At 39.4% G+C, this 23206-nt stretch overlaps 1 protein-coding gene across 1 annotated transcript; it reads right to left on the bottom strand.

Moving 5' to 3' along the window:
* Positions 1–5663: 5663 nt before the first annotated feature.
* LOC145400917 (peptidyl-prolyl cis-trans isomerase FKBP4-like) lies at positions 5664–22698 on the bottom strand. The gene is made up of 10 exons (XM_080273275.1): positions 22669–22698; positions 18856–18941; positions 17705–17849; positions 16693–16835; positions 14413–14533; positions 12966–13123; positions 11982–12222; positions 9232–9401; positions 7039–7227; positions 5664–6287 (listed from the first exon to the last, which is right to left on the bottom strand). Exons 2-10 carry the CDS (start codon positions 18925–18927, stop codon positions 6147–6149), a joined length of 1380 nt encoding a protein of 459 aa, XP_080129401.1. The 5' UTR covers positions 18928–18941; positions 22669–22698; the 3' UTR covers positions 5664–6146.
* Between the last annotated feature and the right edge of the window lie 508 nt (positions 22699–23206).

Raw genomic sequence — 23206 nt, 5'->3', positions numbered from 1 at the left:
ATAAGTAAGGCACAAAATGGTATTAACTAGCCAGATAAAAATATATATATATTTCTGAAGAAGAGGTGCTTGAGAGCTTTTTTTAACCGACAAGAATAAGCGTGTATTTGTTGCTGCATGAAATTTGACAGTTAGATGTGATGAATGTTCGTGGTTATTGATCAACCCTCTAATCTGATAACACTTGACCATCAAATGAACTGAAAGGAGTTAGGAGTCTTTGTCAGGTGAAAACAAACCGACTACAGCTTATTATTCTGGGAAGTCGTGCCGGACGAAGAACAGGAAGCTCAAAAACCGGCCTATCCAGTCTACAGCGGGACGTCTGACAACACTAGTACTAACAAGATCATTAAGTTGGATTTTAACCTTTATTTGCGTTGCGAGACAGGTATATGAAAGCAATGAGTGTTTAAAAGTTCCTTATTCTTGCTCTGTTTACAAAAAGTTTCGAAATCAACCATCGCCACGCCTAAACTGGTCAGCCTACAATACCCATCTTTATACATCTTGCCATCACCCCCCACCTCCACCAATAATACATACCCATCCGTCCCGCTCACTCCTTTCCAGCCACTTTTTTTTCTGTCTTTTTTAACCTCCCTCCTCCCCAGCACTAACATGCTGCGAGAATCTGTGCCTATTGCCCGTGCCATGCCTTATATAATGCCCGTATTATTAACTACAACTATGCTTGTCCCATACAACCTCATTACCCGACAGCATATTCCCAATGTCTATTGCAGTGAGTGCGGGGGTGTAGAGGGGGAGGCTACTGTAGTCAGCTATCCCCGCACAAGTAAAAATAACTAATTTACCGGGTAACTTGCTCCGTTTCTGGGCAGACATAGTAGGTTAGGTATGGTTAGTACCCTCCCCCCCTCCCAACACCCCCGCACTCACTACATGTTTTCTCCGAGCGCCAAATAGCAATAGACATCAGCAATATGCTACCCTACACGCTACCCAGCTCACGCACACGATCCTTTCTAATCATCACCCCGCCCCCCCTTTTTTTTTTTATCTCCATCTTAAATAAATCATTGCCACGCCCAGACTGACCGACCTACATGCCCATATAGGAAATCGTGCATCCACCCTCCACAACCAACTTTCCCGTTTCTCCTCACCAGAGAGAGAGAGAGAGAGAGAGAGATTCCACTCACAAAGCCGTGCCTCTTAAACCTGGTTTTTATCGGTCCGGTGTACAGGCAGGGACAAAAGTTTGCATGATATTTCACCTTTTTCCAGCTCTCACATTCCTCTACTGGCTGATACTCCAAAACTGAGAGTGTGTTCTGGGAGTAGCATGAATATGATAAATAAAAGTACAGTACATGACTGGATTCACTGAGTCAAGAGATTTACCAAAAACACTGATAAATATGTCCCACCGGAAAGCTGATTACACAGGGACTTTTGATATTCCAATATGGTCATTATACCGGTTCAGGCATGTTTTTTTCTTACCTGGTCGGCCATTATTTTCTGACAGTGCTAGAGTGCGAATGAATGAGGAGTGAGGGAATGAGTGGAGAGAGTGAACAGGGCGTTGGACTCGTGAGTAGGAGGTTTATTTGTGGTGAGGAGTGTACAGTATAAAGCCATTGAATGAGTGAGCAGTGAGTGAGTGCGTGGAGAGTGAGAGATGATTATAAGGAGAGGGTCTGTGAGTGGATATTGAGTGCATGAGTGAGTAAATGAGTGGGAAGTGAGGGAGTGTATAAATGAGTCACGAGAGTGAGTGGAGCGATTAACTGAGTGACTGTGTGAGCTGGTGTATGAGTGAATTAGTGAGAGTAAGCGACTGGACAATGAGTGAGTGAGAAGTGAGTGAATGAATAAGTGTGTGGGAAGTGTGCAAGTGAGCAATTTAATGAGGGTGTGGGTGACTGGCGTACGTAGCTTGGGATTTTCATGATTGGATGGAAAAGGAGTGGCAGGCATATTTCACAGGTGCCAGAGTCACACTGGCTATACCATTGCCTCCCATCCCTTATCATCTTTGGTCTCCATCTTTCCCTCTCTCCCCTCTACTCTTCTCAAACTCTCTCACTCTCCATCCCTTCACATGGCCAAACCGTCTAAAAGCATTTCCTTTAGTATTTCTAGCACATCCACATTAACATCACAGTGGTCCTCACACATTTCGCATTTGTAATGCTTTTTTTTTTGTTTTTTTAACCAACAGGACTTAGGCTTCACTTCATAATTATGTTAGAGATACTGACTTTTGTAACTCCATGCTCAGTTCTTTCTTTCTTGTCACCGTTCTCACTGACCAGACCCAGAGTCACTTTCCTATACAGAAAAATTACATGCAGGAAGTAGCTTTTCCACAGGTATAGAAAAGCAACTTTTCCATAGGTACAGGAAAGCATCCAGGTTAGTCATCCATAGGTAAAGAAAAGCAATCCAATTAAGTATTCTAGTTAGACGTAACCTGCGGAAGTTTTTTATAGATTCAGAAAAAACAGCATGGGTCACATACCATATCTAAAGATAAAGAAAAGCAACCTGGGTCACTTTTTCTATTGGCCGGGTACAGAAATGCAATGCAGGTCATTTTTCTGCAGGTGCATAGTGACCCAGATGACTCTTCAACAGGTACAGAAGTGACCTGGGTCATTTTTCTATAGGTACACAAGTAACCTGGGTCAATTTTCAGTACAAACAGAAATGTGATCTGGACCAGTTCTGTACAAGAACAGTGAAGCGAACTTGGTCATTTATCTATAAGTATATGAAAGCAACCAAGGTTAGTCTTCTACAGACGTAGATATGCAAACTGAGCCCAATTTGTATAGATATAAAGTGACCCAGGTTATATTTTATTAGTTAAGAAGAATGACCCAGGTCGCTTTTCTATACGTATCAATGAGCAACTCGGCACAGTTTTCTAAAGGCTGGAGAGGCAACTCGTCAGTTTTCTATAAGTATGGAGAAGCCACCCAAGTCAGTTTTCTATAGCTACAGAAAAACACAAGTCAGTTTTCTGCATTTATAGAAAAGCAACCTACATCACTTTACTCTAGGTATAAAAAGGCAACTTGGGTCAGTTTTCTATAATGTAGGTACCGGTACAGAAAAGTGACTGTTCTGCTTTCTACAGGTATAGAACAGTGACCTGGGTCAATTTTCTATAAGTACAGACCATCAACCCAGGTCACTATTCTACAAGTATTAAAAAGTGACCCAGGTCAATTTTCTATTAAAAAAAAAAAAAAAAAAACAGGTCAGTGGGTACGTGACTTCGGCCACTTTTTTTTATAGGTATACAAAAGCAACCCATGTCGGTTTTCTCTACAGAAAAGTGACACAGGTCATTCTTCTGCAGGCACAGAAAAGTGAGCTGGGTCAGTTCTGCATAATGAAATGTAATCTAGTTTGTTTTCTATTTAGAAAAGTGGCCTAGGTTTTTTTTCTAAACAGAAATGTGGCACAGGTCAGTTTTCTATATAGAAAAGCAACCCAGGTCACTCATCTATAGGCACTGAAAATGACCTCGGTCTATAGGTATAATTGGGCTGAGTCAGTTTTGTGTTGGTGTGTTAGAGACTATGGTAACCTTGCCTCAGGCCCACACACCACAAATGGGGTAATGTGGGACTGACTGTTACCATTTTACCTACTGACCTCATTGTTACTCAAGTGGACTTTTACAAGTGCCATTACATCACTCAGTGAAACCACTGACCTCATTGATACTCGAGTGGACTCTTACACGTGCCATTACATCATTCAGTGAAACTCTTACAAGTGCCATTACATCACTCACTGAAACTGAGGTGGAAGTCGATGTGGTAAGCCTAAATACTTTTCAAGCCCTTATTTTAGATGACATATAACCCTATATGAGGAGATAGTATACCTATCACAGTAGCCTACTTTTGCTGACATATCCATGTGATTTATATTCAAGCAAACTTTTCCAGACTGCCAATCTGGAATGTCTGAATTCTCATGCATGTAAAAATTCACCATCTGATTGCATAAGACATACCATGAATATAGCTCAGCTCATACATAATCTAAATTATACAATCATCAAAGTATCAACCCTCATCCTTCGGGTCAAAAGGTATCATGTGATGACTGAGGGGTTCTAGGCCTGTCAGCTCATGAGGTATCATGCAATCACTGCTATGCCGTAGTTTGAAGTGTGTGCTCATAAATATGGGGTCAAGTGGCCTTTGACATCTGTAGTGATAAATTTACAAAGTAGCATCATTTGATTCCATGCCTGCATGCCCACGGTGCACCATCTCCACCCCTGCCAACACACCCAAGAAATGGACTTAGTGATATCATCATAGAGCATGAATTGGACATAGTTTCTCCTCTGTCGAGCCAAAAGTTGTCATCAACAGATGAGATGTATCATGTTGAGAACATGGCCTCACCCAAGCTCCTCTCTTCTGGTACAATGCTTTGCCACCTTCCCTACCATCCTCCTGTACGATGCCTTTCATGGGTTAAAGTGTTTTTTCTTGGTTTTCACTCCCACAGTGTAAACAGTGTATGACTGTGACATTTATAAATAGTTAATGACAGTGACATTAGGAACTATTGTTCATGTCGTGCAACTAACAGATGACATGCGAAGAGTGAGCAACAGTGATATGTACTTCACAAAAGTACTGTGGTAAAATACTGTGTGTGGCAGTTATGTGTATATATGTACAACAGTGATGTGTATATTTTTACAGTGTGTATATAATATTTGTAAATGCAGCATTTGTTTCTAAAAAAAAAAACTTACATATACGTGGATAAATGATTTAATCAGTAATTAGCTTGGACAGAAAATAAATGAGCTCATGTTTTTTTTCATAAAGTAAGAAATATGAGTAAATTCTTTATAGAAGAATAAGTGTTTTGCATAGTAAGAGATAAGTGCACTTAAGTTATAATGGCGAAACAAGATGAAAATAAAAATGTAACAGTTAAGTGTATATATTATAGAACAGATGTGTATATATATCTATCTATATATCTATTGCCAGACGCCTCAATCCCGTTTGGGGTGGCCACAAACAAATCGCCTCCAAGTCGCCCTGTCCCCCGCCATTACACTGCCCTGCTCCCAACTCACACCCTCCTCTCTCATATACCTCTCCACCTCATCCCTCCATCTCATCCTCGACCTCCCCCTCCCTCTTCCCCCCTCCACCTCACTCACATACACTCTCTTCGTCAGTCTTTCACCCTCCATCCTCTCCACATGGCCAAACCACCTCAGTGTGTTACTCATAACGCTTCCTATCACATCCACATCCACGCCACAACGCTCCTTTATATATATATATATATATATATATATATATATATATATATATATATATATATATATTTTCTTAAAGCCATATATATATATATATATATATATATATATATACATTTTTAAGCCATGCATATAAGCTAATAAGTGATTTCTTCAGTAAAGAGTGTGGATAGAAAATAACCGCCTGCTCATATGTTATTTCATTGAGTAAGAAATAAGACTGAGATTTATAGCAAATACTGTATATGTTTAACACAGTAAGAGATACACGCACTAAGTTATAATAGTGAAGTACAGTAGAAAAAAGGATTTTAGAAAAAGTCTGTGATTTTCATTCAAGGATTATTTATATTTTAAAGATTATTACCCCCCGCACACCACTGGGCACAGTGTCGCTCTGGAATGGCTGGAAAACAGAAGACATGGTAAGCACCACCTGTACAGGGTGGCTGAAACATGCTTCATGACTGGGGAAATGTGTGGGGAGGCAGCGCAACAGCAAGAGGGAGAGGCAAACGGCAGCAAGCCTAAATCGCAGTTGCCGCGTGCACCCGAATGCAACCTCTGCCTGCAGGCAAAAGTTACCTCTATTCTTCACCTCCTAGCTCCTCAGCGACTCAACCTAGCAGCATGGGGAAAGTTGCATTGCAACGAGGAAGGGTTGTTGAGTATTTTGGCAGTTAACTGATTGTTCTACATGGTATGGTTGCTGAGATATGAGTGTGTGAAAATGACTGAAACTGGCAAATTTCAGCATTTTACCCTGTAAGGAGATGAGACGCACAGTTTAAATCCCCGAAGGACGTGGGATAAACTATATATCTTCAGAAAAGAAAATCTCTTGCAATACTGAGCTTCCAATTCACAGCATCTGTACTCCATCAATATTAACCAACTGTGCAAGGTCTTTCTTGTCAGAGTCTTTCTTCTCTTCAGCTTTGCCCCATTCTCCAAGGTTGCCAGCCATCACATCCTTCCACCGGTTTGCCTCAGCTTCCTCTTTCTGAAAATCAGTACTTTGGTATCAACAACACATATCAATCTCTCTCTCTCTCAAAAAAAATAAATAAATAAAAAAATAATAATAAAAATAAATAAATAAAAAATAAAGGATGGGGTAAGGTCGGATGCAAAACAATGGAAGAAAGAAACAATGAATACATGGGAACTATTAGCAGCATACCCAATGAAACTAGCCTGACACTCATTCACCCATCATCACCCCCCTGGTATCAAGATGTCAAACAAATTTTATCTGGCTGCACCCACCTGTCAGGTGGGGCTGCTTTTATGGATCAGTGATGCAAAACTCCTGTCCATAACTGCCTGCTCTGGCAAGCAATTGGTGTGGACATGCCTTAAGTCATTTCAGCAAAAGAGCCTATGACTGCCATCTCAGCACTGCAGGCTAAAGTTTTCTCTTACCAGGATACTTATGTTTACTTTATTCAAACCAAACATAATCTGACCTAAAAGCTTACAATACCAAACCTCACCCAGCCTAACCTAAAATAACTTAACCCAGACCCTCTTGGAAAAGATAATGTTCACAAATCAACCATACTATGGAGATTTGCAACTGGGGTATTACAGACTTTTTACTGGCTACCATAAGGCAATTTTTCTTCAGGAAGCACTAAAATTCAAAAGGTTAGGAATTAAAGATGATGACAAAGATAAGAGTAAACACTGAGGAATGAATAATTTGTAAGGGATGTGGAACATGATGTCAACATGTAGGATATTATTCTTACCGCTCTGTCTTGCCTGGCGAATTTATCAAACATGCCTCCATATAATTTCTTATCTCTTAATTTATCTGCCTTGATCTTTTGGGCACAATTTTTCAGCTGCTGAACTGCTGCCTTGTTGTTTTGGTCAAGATCAAGACATGTCTGAAAGTCAGCCTGGGCCAGCTCTGCTTCACCCATGTTCAGTAAAGCCTGCAACAGAACTGCATATAAGGATTTTTAAAAAATGGTGAAATATAACAGTAATAATCCAGTTCATGATGAATCCAGAAAGACTATCATAAACAAAAGTTTGCCAACAATCTCCTGTCTACACTGTGTCCTGCCTTCCATATCTCTTAATCCTGCCAGAATGTCAGCCAGTATTCTTTCTTCCTATACTTTTTTGTTGTTTGCTTCATTGTGCTACTGCATCACATAAACATTATTCTTGGAATATCTCCATCAGTATAGCCAGCAGAAGAGTGTTGGGGAATTTTTTATTATGACAGTACATGAAAAATGACATAATTTAAATCATACTCCAAGTGGCTTTGCAGCTTTCATAACACCTCATCTTTGGCAATTCATCACATCTATCCATTATCCAATCCTGTGTTGCCCCATGAGAAGCGTAGGAGTTTGGGACTAAGCAAGTTGGTTCTGGCATTAAGATGAGAGTGACCAGCCTCACTCATCCCTGAGTGGCATTACTTGAGTAATAAACCCCAACCACCCCTTGGATATAAACCTGCACTGGCTTAATCTAATTAGAACGCCTTAATTACCCATTAAACCGCCAGGTACCATAATTTGGTTATAGGATACCACCCAACGTAGTAAATGGTTTCATGGTGTACAGGAAACCATTTGGCTTGTCACTCAGTGTAGAGTCACCCATAGACAGAATGAAGAGGAAAGAAAAAGGGAAAGAAAGACAGAAGAGGAAGGAAGGAAAGAAGGAAAAGAGGAAAGGGTAGTCACCCAAGAGCACATCAATATCCTCCTGCACTTGTATGTAACTAACCAAACAATTTTTATATAAAAATAAAATGATAAATATGCACAGGAATGTTAAGGTCAATTAATGTACCAGTGTGCAAAATAAATTGCTAAGAAAGCAGTGTTGTGAAGCATCTTACACCACCTAGAATATGCTTTTGTCCTTAAGAACATCAAGTTGCAATCTGGGCACAGCTGGATGGCAAAAGTAAGGTACGGAAGAAGGTACCAATCCCAAAGATCCCACATCAGTTCAGTATACAGTACATTTGAGAGTAGAGTGAGATGTGCAAAATTTTATTCATTCATTTTTCCTTCCTCTGTTCTGGAAAAAAAAAAAAAAAAAAAAAAAAGGTAGTTCAATGTGGTCCAGAAGGTAGGGATGAGTTACTTCAGAAGTACATCTGCAGTTGCTTGCTGAGACACACAGACAAGTAAAGGAGAAAAGGCTGTCAAAAAAGGCTGCTTACGATAAGGAATGCTGGTTTCTAAATAATTAACCACTTCACAGAGATGATATATTTCTTATTCTTGGCACTGTCAGATGATTTTATATGGCTTAAGAGAAAAATATATTTATCCCTTCAATACAAAAGTTTTCTTTTAAGATGAATACAGCTATGAGGTAGGTGGGGGCGTTCACCATCCACTCACTCGATATAGTGCTGCTCTCGGGCGTCTGCCCTTTCCTCTCTTCCATCCTTCTTTCCTTCCATCCTCTTCTGTCTTTCTTTCCTTCATTCTTTCCTTGTCCTTCTGCCTACGGGTGACTTTACACTCCTTCTTCCGTCTTTCTTTCCTTCATTCTTTCCTCTTCCTTCTGCCTGTGGGTGACTCTACACTGAGTGACAAGCCAAATGGTTTCCTGTGCACCAGGAAACCATTTACTATGCTGGGTGGTAACCATATAGCCAAATTTTGGCACCTGGTGGTTTAGTGGGTAATTATTGCGCTCCAGTCGGATTGAGCCGGTGAAGGTTTATATCCAAGGGGTGGTTGGGGTTGATTGCTCATGTAATGCCACTCAGGGATGAGTGAGGCTGGTCACTCTCATCTTAAATGTCGAGACCAACTGCCTAGTCCCGGGCTCCTACACTCCTCATGGGACAATGTAGGACTGGATGATGGATGGATGGATGGATGAATACAGCTGCCCAGTGCTATCAAGAATACAGTATAAAGTACATTACTGGATTAATAAATGTAAACTCCAACCTGTCCTCTCCTGAAGTATGCCTTAACACAGCAGCGGTCCATCTCCAGCGCCTTGGCCGCATGGTCACGAGCACGGGTGTTATCATTCAGTTTCAAGTATGACATGGCAAGGTTCAGATACCCTGCTAGTAAAATGGAGTGACACTCTGCTTTTTCTGCTTCACTCAAACCTGAAATACAGGCAAAAATCACCAGTTTACAGCATATCAACATTACTCAATCACCATCATTATCCTTATCCTAACATCCATTTCTCACCTAAGGATGAAATAAGGTAAGGTCTATGAAAAAAAAGAAAGCACAAATGAGGGAGAACTATCCACAGCATGCACAATGAGACAGGTGAGACACTCATTCACACATCATTCAAGGACCCAGAATCTCGGTTCCACTTCACAGTCCTAAGCTACATTACTCTCACACCAAAATACAATACCTGTATTATTTGATGAGTAAAGTACAGTATTCAGTGCTGTTACATGAAGCAGGTGCTTTCTCATACAAAAAAGTAAAAATACTGTAAGTATAATTTTTACATAATTCTTGAACTATGTTACAAAATCTATGTACTACACCAAAGATTATCAATATCGAATTCTTTTTGTGGTTATGAAAAACTCTTCAGTGTGAATAAGATATAACATAAACAAGACTGAGAAAGGTTAGTATGACACAAATTCCACTAACCACTTGATTTAGTGAAGCATTTTAAAATTTTATTATGTTCTTGTTTCTCCAGACAATTCTATTCAGTTTTGGAGAGACTTTCCAGAGAGGTTAGCTATAGCTTTCCTTAATCTGTTCATGACAAGAAAGGTTTACCCAAAGCTGAGTACATCATCTGGGATGGCATACAAAAATCAATAATGATGTTACTTTACAGAAGCCTCAAAGTCTTTACACAAAAGTACTACTGGTATATAACGGAGGCTGCCACGAAGGAAAGTGACAACACTACATCCCAATAAATTCATCTTTCACAAGCTCAAAAGGAACCTACCAACTATCCACTTACTGCATGAGAGTACATTCTACAAGGATTGCTGTACAATTACTGATCTCTAGACCCTACTAAGTAACAACTTTTCCAATAATATACCACCCTTCCCTTGTTTTCATCTTACCTGGTCTCATTATCCTGTCCTTGCATCTACCACCCCTCCCTCCAGCCATACCATTATCATATGCTGAAAGCCTTACCTTGTCAGTCTTTTGCCTAACACACCCTAGAGATTATGTGAGGACTGACTATTATTATTACTATTTCTAAGTGGCAAGTCCCATCACCACCAGCTCAAGGCAGAAAGGGCTGAAAAGTGGCAATGAGGTAACTACAAGAGGGAGAGTTAGGTGGCAGGGTCATCACCAGCAAGGAGGATGATCAAGAGGTAAGGGAAGTTATCTGCTGTATGGAAAGCCAAGTTCAATCCCACGCTGGGACAGGGAATAGTTTCATTATTAAAAAATTTAAAGCACTCTTATCTTCCAGAAGACCCATCAAAATCATAAAAACACCCTTACTATCACAACAGCCATGAATAGAACAGCCTTAGCATGTATTCAATATAGTCAGCACATATCAATGCTGAAGCAGTGATATGATGTTGTAGTGCACACAGCAGGACTGTTAGGCCTTGCAGGACAGACTATCAATCTTATGCCCAGAGTTGGATACATCTCTTGTAAAGGTTGACAGGTCTCCTAAGTTGAACAAATTAGTATGAAGTTAGCATAAATTTAAACAATAAATAAAAATAAATAAATAAATATAATAATGTCATAACTGAAGGGATTAGCTATTTTCTGTACAAAAATCTGTACCAATATCATGCTGTAAAAAATATGGCACTGTACAGTGTGGATATCAATTATCTGAAAAGTGTCAGGAGTTGTGTGGAAAGACAGACGGACAAATGAGGTAGTTCTCAGGCACTGTAGTGTTTGTGCATGTGCTGCAAAGCGCTAGGAGGAGCAATGTGAGGTGACTGGCCATGTGGAAAGAATGGACAATGAAAGACAAAACAGGATTGTACAGTATATGAATATGCGGAGGGAGAAAGGAGGAGAGGGAGACCAACGAAGATGTAGAGAGGCAAGGTAAAGATGTACAAGTGAGTGTGGTATGAGATGGAAGTGAGGTAACCTGATGATGAAGAGCAGGACGACATGGAAGCAAGTTGTCTGTGGCCATCCCCTCTGGGATCAGGGAAACTGACTACTGACAGATAAACAGATGCAGAACCTTTTCACACAAATATACCTACTTTCATCATACAATATTTTAAAAAATCATTAATCCCTTTGTTAACTGGCAGGGCTCCTGAGCTGAATAAATAAGTTTGATATTATCTACACAAAAATAAAGACAAAGCTCAATGTTATGAAATGGTTATGTCTCTCTTCATCATGGCAATTTTAGTATTCTATTCTAGCTAAAGCCCCATGATTTTACTGAACTGAAAATAAGTCATAGGACTAAGGGAATGTTAATACTCTCACCATTATCCCTCTCATGGTTGGGCCAATTCTAGCGTCCAATTCCAGCTACCCCCAGACAATGTTATTCAGCTGGGAGTGAGTCACAGGAAACTGAGTGTTAATATCTGTGCTGTCACTATTAACCCTCTCATGGTAAGGACCATCTAGTACTGTATTCTATTCCATCATACACCAAAGTATTTTAGTCAGCTGATAGTGAATTACATAAACATGAGACCACCAATTTCTTTTTGCACAACAAATATACCAACCATTATCATACTGTAAATAATCCAGCACTCTCTTGTACTGCTTGACTGCTAACCGATATTTCTCCTGCTTGAAAAACGATGTTCCCCGGTCCTTGCAGATTTTGGCCTGGTCTAATTTTTCGCTCTGGTCCATCTCCCATGATTCACGCGCCTTCTCAAAGTTTTTCAGCTCAACCTCATATTGAAGAATTGCCCCTGGAGGAACACCTATTGATCTATTCCCTGCAGATCCGAATGCATACTGCCAAATGAAAACATCTTGAAGTTAGTCCTTCTGGCAAGTATGGGATATGTTCCATACTATAAATTTTTCAATACAACCGGTACTGTACTACAAACTGGGGGAAATTGGCACATACAAGCAGTCCTCACTGTTAGTCAGGGATGTGAGATTCTGAGAGGCATGTCATAAGCTATTGAAAATGCCTTCTGGAAGGCAACAGCAGTCAAGGAGCTAATTATGTTTTATCATTGTCTTATAATCTATAACCTTCTTTCATACATATAGGCATCTATATAATTTCATTATTATATCCAGTATTGCAACAGAATGCATGCATTACCCTCAAACTAATGTATGTGTTAGTCAACCAACATTTTTTTTTTTGCAATATATTATACTACATAAAACAAAACAAACACAGCTTACTTGGGGAGTCCTAATTATAAGTCAGGGATGGTTGCAAAGTATACTAAGCTTTTCCATGTAATTAGAAGAGTACTTCAATGATAATGGCATATCAGTACTATGACTAGAAATGAAGCTAACAGGCAAGTTTTCTGTTATGCATGACTTCATACTGTAGCAAAACAGAATGTCAAAAACATGAATTATAATGAGGGCTTCCTGTTCATTATTACAGTACATTAAGTTCCCTCTCTGCCCCCCCCCCAAAAAAAAAAATAAATAAATAAATAAATAATATGGCACAAGAGGTTTGAATACAAATGCATTTATCTAAAACTGCTGTAGTGTACACTAACCTTTGGTGATAGCTGAATTGTCGACTTTTCTCCTTTCTTAAATCTTTCCAGTGCCCTCTCCAGCCCTTCAGGAATACTGTGCTCCGTTCCTTCACCCAGAGGAAATGTAACCTCTCTCTCATCAAATACTGTGCCATTTACTCTACCAATAACATGAACTGAAACAAAGGTGTGACTGGATAAGTATTAATATATCTTCTCATAAATATTATTAGTACCATCACTATAATCATCGAGTTATCATAATTTTCTATGATAATGGACCGGGCAAAAATAAAAGTGTACAAAATGTTACAATCATTTCTATACAGTACAACATTAATCCTGTCAAAATAGCTCTAATATTCACAATCTGCTGGTTCAAAAATAAGCTATTAGTCAACTGTCAAGTTATAAATTTCCTCACCAATATCATACACTCAGTTCGAGTATTCATCATTTTTTTTTTTACCTACCAGCTTCCATTTTTTCTTATATATTCATTCATCATATCATGCCACTTTAATATACAGCAGAGCATCTTCCTCATCATCCATGTTACGGTACATCCATTTTATGAGGTCAGATCACAGCACAGAGCTAGAAACTGAGATAATGTACATCTTAATCTATGTCAATCATGGGCAAGTATAATGGGATTCACTATGTGTAGCTTTTAGTGTTCCTGCTCCTTCATAAGCCCACTTGCATACCATTACAAACAGACTTGCTACTGATAATACACCATACTATATGAAACTCCTCAACCTCAACAAATACTGTGGGCATGTAGTAAGCTACTTGTGGCATGAAGTTGAGCACAGCAAATCCACCTGTTAGTGTGCCATGAGTACAAAGAATGCTAGGCCTCACATATCAGGCTGACTCTGCAATTATCAAAGCTAAATACACGGAAGAAAAAAAAAAAAAACTTACCCCATCTTTTTCTATTTTGCTCATGACTAGATTCCATCTGGGGACTGTTAAACTTAGGTATGTCTTGACTCAATCTAATATTGGTGACTACTGTTCTACTCTCACTATTCCCATTCATCATTCTTCAAATCAGGCTTTCTACCTGCTCCTTAAATTACTTCCATCTGCTAACATTCTTCCAATTTCATCCCTTACATTTCCACATTTTTCTCCATATTTGTTCCAACATTTTCACTCTCCCCCTCCTTCCCCCAGAAAAGCTTCCTAAAGGAATATAAAGTCACAATTACCTTTCAACATTTCTTCATTTACCGTATTCTTCCTTCTCTTTACAAATTTCTTTTACTAAATTTACTAAAAAAAAAAAAAAAAAAAAAAATGCAACTCTGTGACCATTTCTCCTCCTCACACACACACACACACACACACACACACACACACACACAAAGATGTTAATGGCCAAGCTTAATACTGTAACATCATAAGTCCTCCTATCCTGCATTCTTATTACAATCACAGACTGTTAGCTTACCTGTAACCATTGCACCATCATTAGGTGTTAAATAGCCTTCTCCAGCAGTCAATATTCTTCGAATGATACCTCCATCTTTTTTAGAACTAAGATCTTCACCACGCCAGTCCAACAATTCAATCTGTGTAGAGACAAATAATTACAGAGAATAATGCAAGAGCTCAAACCAACAAATTATCATCCTCTCTCTCTCTCTCTCTTTTACACCTAAGGATAGGATAAGGTAGGATCCAGAAAACAAGGAGAAAGAAATCAGCACAGAGGGAGAACAATAAACTACTTAGCTCTGGGAAATAGGCCAAACACTCCTTCACACATCATTCAGGCTCCCACAGCGACTACAAAGAATAATGCAAGGGCTGTAATAAATTGTTTATGAGCATAATAATTTAGGCCGGAGGTGTTCATTATTCTTTGGCTACATTCAACTTTCTTGGATAGGTCAAGTTTGAAATTTTGTTTTCAAAGTATTAATTTCTTCAGTCTTTTCTTCCCACTGACACCAAACAATTTTATTTACTTAAGGAGAGACTGTTTCAAACTGTTGGGGTGAGATATAGCCTTCACTGATACTAGGGTGCCCTTTAAAGCTGAACATCACCATCTGGCAATACGCAAGGGGGAGGGGGATACTAGACTGAAGGACTTGAGATAAGCTAGAGTACCCGGTACTGTATTGTTGGCCGAAATATGCATCTATCACTCAATACTGTATTGCCCCAGTCAGGAATAGAAGGTCCTGGGGTTAGGCTACTCAGTCCACACATTAACTACTTCAATCCGATAATGTACTGTATTCATATACATCCCTGTTGCACTTGGGTACTGCATTTTCCCCTTTATGGAACAGGTCTTTGGTGCCTGCAGGAAATCAAAGGTGGGCTTTTGTCCTGTATGGTGATGTGGTGTAGTAATCTCATTATCTTCATATACTATTAAGACGCCTCTTGGTCTTGTGAGTTACGGCACTCCAACCGTGTGTGGTCCACCGACTCATATGTGTCTACTTCCAAAGGGTGGTTAGGGTTCACTGTTTATGAGGTGCAGCTCAGATTAGAGAAACTGGTCACTTGTGCCTTAAACATCTGGAATGAACAGTTCTGCCTCAGGCCACTTCACTCCTGATAGGGTAATTCACTGAGCTGGATGTTGACTGGACTTTATTCAGAGTTCATTCACATGAAGATGGATTTTTTTTTTTTTTTTTTTTTTTAATGAAGGGAGTACATATACAATGAATCAGATCTTTTCACTGCAAAGAATGAACAAAACTGTTCAGCAAGAATTAAAATGGAAGATGTCATCATACTGAACACATTAAAGGGACCATTTACTCATCTCTGAGTGGTACCACAGTATGGGATGAATATAATCCAATCACTTTCATGACTGAACCCATACGAGCCACATTCACAGGCATAATCATCAACACATATGTACCTCTATTACCAATGAGAGCTGATATGATGACTATCACGGGAAAAAAATAAAAAAATACATACATCAACTAATTTGTGTTGCCCCATGAGATGTGTAGGAGTCCAGGGCTAGGTAAGTTGGTCCTGATATTTAAGATGGGAGTGACCAGCCTCACTCATCCCTGAGTGGTATTATATGAACAATAAACCCCAACTACCCCTTGGATATATACCTACACAGGCTCAAACCGGCTTGAGAGCCATAATTACCCACTAAACCACCTGATGTCATTGTTTGGTTATTTGGTTACCATCCAGCATAGTAAATGGTTTCCTGGAGCACAGGAAACCATCTGGCTTGTCACTCAGTATAGTCACCTGTAGGCAGGAGGAAGAGGAAAGAAAGACAGATGAGGAAGGAAGCAAAGAAGGAAGGGAGGAAAGGGTAGCCAACCGAGAACAGCACTACACTGACTGCGTGGATGGTATGTGTCCCCACCTAGGGGGGGGGGGGAAGGAAAAATGTGACAAACCCTTGTTACTTTCTCTTCTATAAAAAAATTCATAGAACTAGCTCTATCCTCTCACTTCCCATGCCTCAACAACTTCCATACTTTGCTTTCTTACATGTTCATTTATCCCACCATATCTATCCACCTTCTGGGCCTACCATTCCTCCTCTCACCTTGAACCTCACTCATATATTCCTCGTAACTGCTCTATTTACATCTCCAGTATTCTCTTCTAATGACTAAACCATGTAGGTATAACCATACCATCTATGCACTCTCATCAACTCTACTTTCTAGACTTCCTTACCATGCAGCATGAAAGAAATATAATCAACAGCATCAGAACTTACCTCAAATATAAGAGTTGCATTGGAGGGTATCTTTGGTGGATTGCCCAGTTCTCCATATGCATATTCACTTTCGCATGTCAGTCTTGCAATTTCTCTCTTCTTCATGGTAGCAACACCTATATCCCATCCTTTAATAACCTCACCTAAGAAGTACGATGAAAGAAAATATCATCAGGTGAGTATCATTATGTATACAAAGGCCTGACTTTATATTAACACGGTATGGTATGTACCCTAAAACAAGTTTGTGACTGAACTTACAGTATAAAAGTAACTGCCATTATACCAGAAAAACTATATCACTACAAACAAGAAAAAGACACCTATGATGACCGCACCCTCTCCTGTAGTGTTCTAAGCAGAAAAAAATAATTATTTATGGAGGGGGAACCCATTAGGAGAATAATTATTTGTGGAGGGGGGACCCCTTAGGAGACCCACTCTGGTTAAAACTTAGTCCAGGTTGATGTCTACCACTATACATACCAGGTATATAATAGTTCACTTTCCTGATTACTGAGGGAAAAAAAAAAAAAAAAAAAAAAAGCACTGCATCCTAATGTGCTCCACTCGCTCCAAGGGCTACCTTCCTGTGGAGGATAGGGATGTTGCACCTTACCTGAGACCTGGTCCTGGTAGAGGTACACTGCTAAGCTTTTGTTTTCTTGGAAAAAAATAAATAAATAAATAAGTAGCCAAGCATATTAGCTCTGTCAAAGACCTGCAAGGGCTGACTCCCTGTGGCATGTGGCTCTCAGGGGTTCTATATCATAAAACCTGGTCTGGGTGGAGGCATGTCAATATGCAAAATTGTGTGTTCTTAGTAAACAACTAAAGTGTTGTGTGTGTATATGTGCATGTGCATCGATCTATCTACTGGTATATATATATATATATATATATATATTATAACCCCTCAGTCTTGAATCGAAAGCACACCTCACTTATAGCGGTTTAACTGTGTTCCACCAATATATAAACTAAACAGTGACAGATTGTAACTGCGATATACCTTTTCCAAGAGTGAATTCAAAGGGACTACCACTGTCTCTGCTGGAATCAAACACTGAACCATCTTCAGCCAATGTGGCAACATAGTGGACAGACACACGGTCGCCCCTCAAAGGACCTTCTTCACCATAACCGGTCTCCAAGACCTGAGATTGGAGAGAGAAAACTATAAACAGGAAGATGATGATTGCAAACTAATGTGCAGTCCTGGACAAAAGTTTGCTTGTCATTACACTGTGTTAACTGACAAATTATATATCATAACAAATGGAATCATTTACTGTATATGCAGAGCAAGATGTGAAGCATCTCACAGCTTACGAATATACAACAGTAGAGGGACGCAAGAGGTAATATTGCTGGACTTTAAATATCTAGATTAAATCAAACTACAAATTATCGGTTCACTTTTGATAAATCAGGTTTTATCATTAAAACATCAGCAAACAAGATTAAGAAAACCAAAAATCTTTCAAGATACAATTGAGAGTTGACCTCTATGCCAATGGTTGGGAAAGAGTCCCAAGTGCCTGCTAATGTCCTGTGTGAACTATGTAAATTTTGCCTTCTTATAGCCTGTGTAAGTCTTTTCTGACTGGATGGTTTGTGGAGTGAAAAACAGATACACTGCAATCAAAGCATGATGCAGTGCAAGCAAGTTGAAATACACGGTATAAAATACACCACAGAAAAAAAAAAATCAAACCAGATACAATCAATGCATGATGCAGCGCAAGCAAGTTGAAATTGAAAATACACCACAGAGAGAGAGAGAGAGAGAGAGAAAATATCAAGTAAAATGTGTACCTCTCGCACAATACACTGGCCTGAGTCATAGTTACCATACCACATGTTCTTGTCCACTGGCATACTGAACTTTCACCAAAATTCACACCAGTATTACTCCTTCCTTGGGTTAACACAAACATCACCAAAAACTTTCATTATGATCCTTGCAACATTTTTCAGCAATTCTGTGAGTCAACTGATAAAACAGATGGGTGAAAACATTACCTTGGAACATAAGGGAAACTGAAAGTTATTCTGTATAAAAAAAAGAAAAAAATCACAAAACAATCTTAGTTTCTACCTGACAAATGTGCATCACTGAATGTACATTATACAAGAAATCATCATAAACACAAGACTGACCTCCTTTATAACACCACCATCTTTGTCTGGAGTGAGATCCATGATTTTGGAGTCCACTTCCTTTTCCTCCATTGGAAAGACTTAAACTGTAAGGCAAATAAATGTACTGTGGATCAATACAATAATGGCAATGAAAATTCTACTGTCAAATGTCACAGTTAACCTCCCCTGAAAAGAGAGTTTGGGGTATTAGGCTTCAGCCCATATCAGTGATGATGGGAAGACTATTCTGTCACTTTTCCATTGCAAATTTGCTTAGTAGGTACTCAGTAAATCCCTTCCCCCTTCCTTATTTATTAACTACCAAACTAAAAGAGTATATAATTTCTAAAGTCATAGTGTCAGTGAAAAAAAAAAAAAAAAAAAAAAGGCCCACATATACAGATACATGGATGATTACATGTCCACATTAGAAAAAAATCACACTGTATCTGATATGGGCTGAAACTCAATATTTATTGAGGTCTGCTATAGCCAAAGATCAATCATGAAATGACCACTGATCTAACTTTTTCCTTCTGTCAAGCAAATGTAGTAGTCTGTAACCTACCCGGTACCATATTTCCTGAATGAATATGCTGGGACCCACGTTTCAACGACATGGAAAAACATGGCTTGCAATATTACCACTAGGCTATTATGTCAATGGCATTAGATCCTTTCCTGGGAAATCAGCTGTTAATTCTCCTACTTTTGTGTTTTACTCCTTCCCTAGATTACCCTGCTATTAATTCTCCTCTCTTTGTGTTTCACTCTTCTCCTGGAAATAGTACAGAAACAGTGCAAAGGGATTTTTACATTCCTTTGCATATCATAACATTTGGGTGACTTTCTTGGCTCTAACAAGAGGCTGGAACAATGACGGTCACCACATGGGACGTTACTACCAACATAAGCTAGACAAACACAAATATTCTAACGGAACTTAAAGCTGAGTTATAATAGAAGTGGCATTAAGAAAAGGTGTTGTAATTACTGAAATACAGTTTCTAATAATCTAAAATCTAGTGCAGCTGGTATGTATAGCAGGTGGACCTGCATACAGTAATGTCCAATGGATATGACTTTCACAATTAGCTTTGATTCTGTTCAAAGTGGCCATATACTGGTACCGGTAACATGGCACTCAAGTTAGGAATTAAACTTTGGTAAGGTTTACTGGTATTATTCTCCTTTCAGCCTATTTTTGTTCCACTTTTTGGGGAAGTGTTCTATAGCCAGATCTCAGGTGTATAAATACCTTTTCTTCTACGGCATTTCCATCAGAAAGCAATATTAACAGAGCCAAATACAGATACCAACTATTCTTTTGTTGCACTGGAAAGCCAAAAGGTGTAGTTTTCTTTTGTTCTCAGCCTGTAAATTTGTAAATTTATAAATTTACATAGAAATAAGCATGTGAATACTACTGTATACTGAGTTCATAATGAAGAAACTGGAACTTTTTGAGGAAATAAAATATCATTATATCAAATAAAGTCCTTCTTCTGTTTGACTTATTTTGCATTATGGAATCAAATTTCTCATGATATAGTGTACAGAGCACAAGAAAATTTGCTACAGTACTATTTTCTCGTCCCAATCAAAGTGAGATTTATTGTAACATATTAGCCACAAAATGTAAAAGATTGTCATTTGCAATCTGCACCAGCAGCATACACGTTTACAGTTAGCCACACCATTGCCAGACATATGAACCTATAATGCATATGAAAGCAGATCAGACACCTTTTCTTTCTTGCATTTTTTTTCATCCAGTGGTTCATATGTGTCTAAATGCATATGAAAACCATGAGAGGGGTAAGTAGATTATACGTCAAACACAAGTCAGGTATAATTATTCCCTTGTACAAAGGAAAAGGGGAAAAAGAAGTGTGTGGTAATCATAGGGGCATTTGTCTTCTTAGTATAATAGGAAAAGTGTATGGTAGGATACTTATAGACAGAGTTAGAGAAAGAACAGAGAAATTAGTTGGAGAAGAACAGGGAGGCTTTAGGAAGGGAAGAGGTTGTGTAGATCAGATATTCATTCTTAGATCTTTAGTGGAAAAGTTTCTACAGAAGGGAAAGAAGTTGTATGTGGCTTTCATGGATTTGGAGAAAGCATATGACAGGGTGGATAGACAAGGATTGTGGAAAGTGTCAAGAATATATGGAGTAGATGGGAAGTTGTTGAATGCTGTGAAGAGTATGTACGATGGTGCGAAGGCTGCAGTGCGTGTGGACGGTGAACTAAGTGAATTTTTCTCTTTGAAAGTTGGTTTGAAACAGGGATGTGTCATGTCTCCATGGTTGTTCAATCTGTACATGGATGGGGTAATAAAAGAGGTACAAGGTAGGGTAGTGGATGTTGGAGTGGCCCTGGTGAGAGAGGATAGTGTTTGGAAACTCCCTGTACTGTTGTTTGCAGATGATACTGTGTTGTTGAGTGAAGATGAAGGGGAGCTGCAAGGCTTGGTGGATGAGTTTGAGAGAGTGTGTAAGAAACAGAATCTAAAGGTGAATGTAGGGAAGAGTAAAGTGATGGTCTTTGAGAGAGGTGAAGTTAGTGAATGTACAGCGAGGTTGGATGGTGAGGAATTGGAAAATGTGAGTACGTTTAAATATTTGGGTAGTGTGATGAGTAAGGATGGAGGTTTGGAGGGTGAAGTGCTTGAAAGGGTACAGCAGGGAAGAAAGGTTGCTGGTTCTTTGAAAGCAGTGATAAGAAACAGGGAAGTGAGCATGGAAGTGAAAAAGTTACTACATGACAGTATTGTGATACCAACTCTAACGTACGGAAGTGAAGCTTGGACATTATTGGAAGGACACAAGTCAAGAGTGAGAGCAGTGGAAATGAGTTATTTAAGAGGAGCCTGTGGAGTCACGTGGAGAGACAGGCTGACGAATGAGGATATAAATGAGCGTTGTGGTGTTGATGTGAATGTGATAGGAAGCGTTATGAGGAACACACTGAGGTGGTTTGGCCATGTGGAGAGGATGGAGGGTGAAAGACTGACGAAGAGAGTGTATGTGAGTGACGTGGAGGGGGGAAGAGGTAGGGGGAGGCCGAGGATGAGATGGAGGGATGGGGTGGAGAGGTATATGAGAAAGGGGTGTGTGAGTTGGGAGCAGGGCAGTGAAATGGCGGGGGACAGGGCGACTTGGAGGCGATTTGTTTGTGGCCACCCCAAATGGGATTGAGGCGTCTGGCAATAGATAGATAGATAGACATATGAAAATCGTAAAAGGGTTAACTAAACATAATTTATTCTAGCTTAACTGTACCAAATAATTTAATCTAACCTAACCTAACCTAGCATCCAGTTGGAAAGTTGGGAAACAAAATCCACCTTTCAGAATGCTAAGATTCTTCCATTACGCCATCTACAAACAACCACAGGTAAGGCTTAAGGAACGTGGTGATAAAAACAACAAGCAATTTTTACAACAGGAAAAGTTAATTTACCACCCTGAAATGTGAAAATAGTATGAAATATACAGAAAACGAACTGGAGGAATATGAAGTGAACTGGTTAGATCCTTCTACTGCTTCAAGTAAAGCGTAACTTTAATTAAAAGTACATAATGCTGTGCAGGAATACGAACATTAATGCTGCTGAACTTCAAAGATGTCAAACATTTTTGAGGAAACGTAGAGTGGAGTGTAGATTGCTTGAAGACACCCAAGCTCAATATATACGTAACCTGGGCTATTTTCCAGAAAAAATATGTGACGTTACAACTGTTACAGCTGTACAACATTACAGTGTGACTTATAAAGCCATGACATTATACATTAATTGAAATTCGACCAAGAAAACACTAATTTACCCGCAATCCAGCAAGCGAAATATCGAAGGAGCAACATCAACAACAAACGTAAACAAAAGATATATCGATTCCCCACCCAAGGTGTTGCCCCGTCACATCAAGAATGATGCTGGCAAAACAGGAAGCTGTTTATTTTCTTTGCTAACACATTCAATAGGTTTGTAAGTTATTGGCGATAAGCACATATACCACCGTTTCATACGTCGACATGAGAGCTTGCATCGATATATATTTTTCTCTCACGAATGAACTAATTTTATTTTCCTTTTTTAGCCGTACCCACAGAGGCAGCCAGATCCAGTACTCCCTGTTACACACACACACACACACAGTAACATCCAGATAAGTTACGTCCGCTGAGTTTTATGAACGTCACTTTCATCGATTTTTGTTGCATTCCCTACTGGGGTGAAAAGGTATGCGTTTGAGGTGTGTCTGAGATGCGTGTGGTGTGTATCCGGGGTGTCTGAGGTGCGTCCAAAGACAAATTACATTTTCTGGAATGTGCTGTGGGTGTGTCAGGGTTGTGGTTGGGGTA

This window comes from Coenobita brevimanus, chromosome 54 (assembly GCF_032717465.1).
Source record: "Coenobita brevimanus isolate Jiangsu-jjx chromosome 54, ASM3271746v2, whole genome shotgun sequence".
Lineage (NCBI taxonomy): Eukaryota > Metazoa > Arthropoda > Malacostraca > Decapoda > Coenobitidae > Coenobita > Coenobita brevimanus.
The sequence above is the reverse complement of the archived record's forward strand: the minus strand, read 5'-3'. Positions and strand labels throughout refer to the sequence as shown.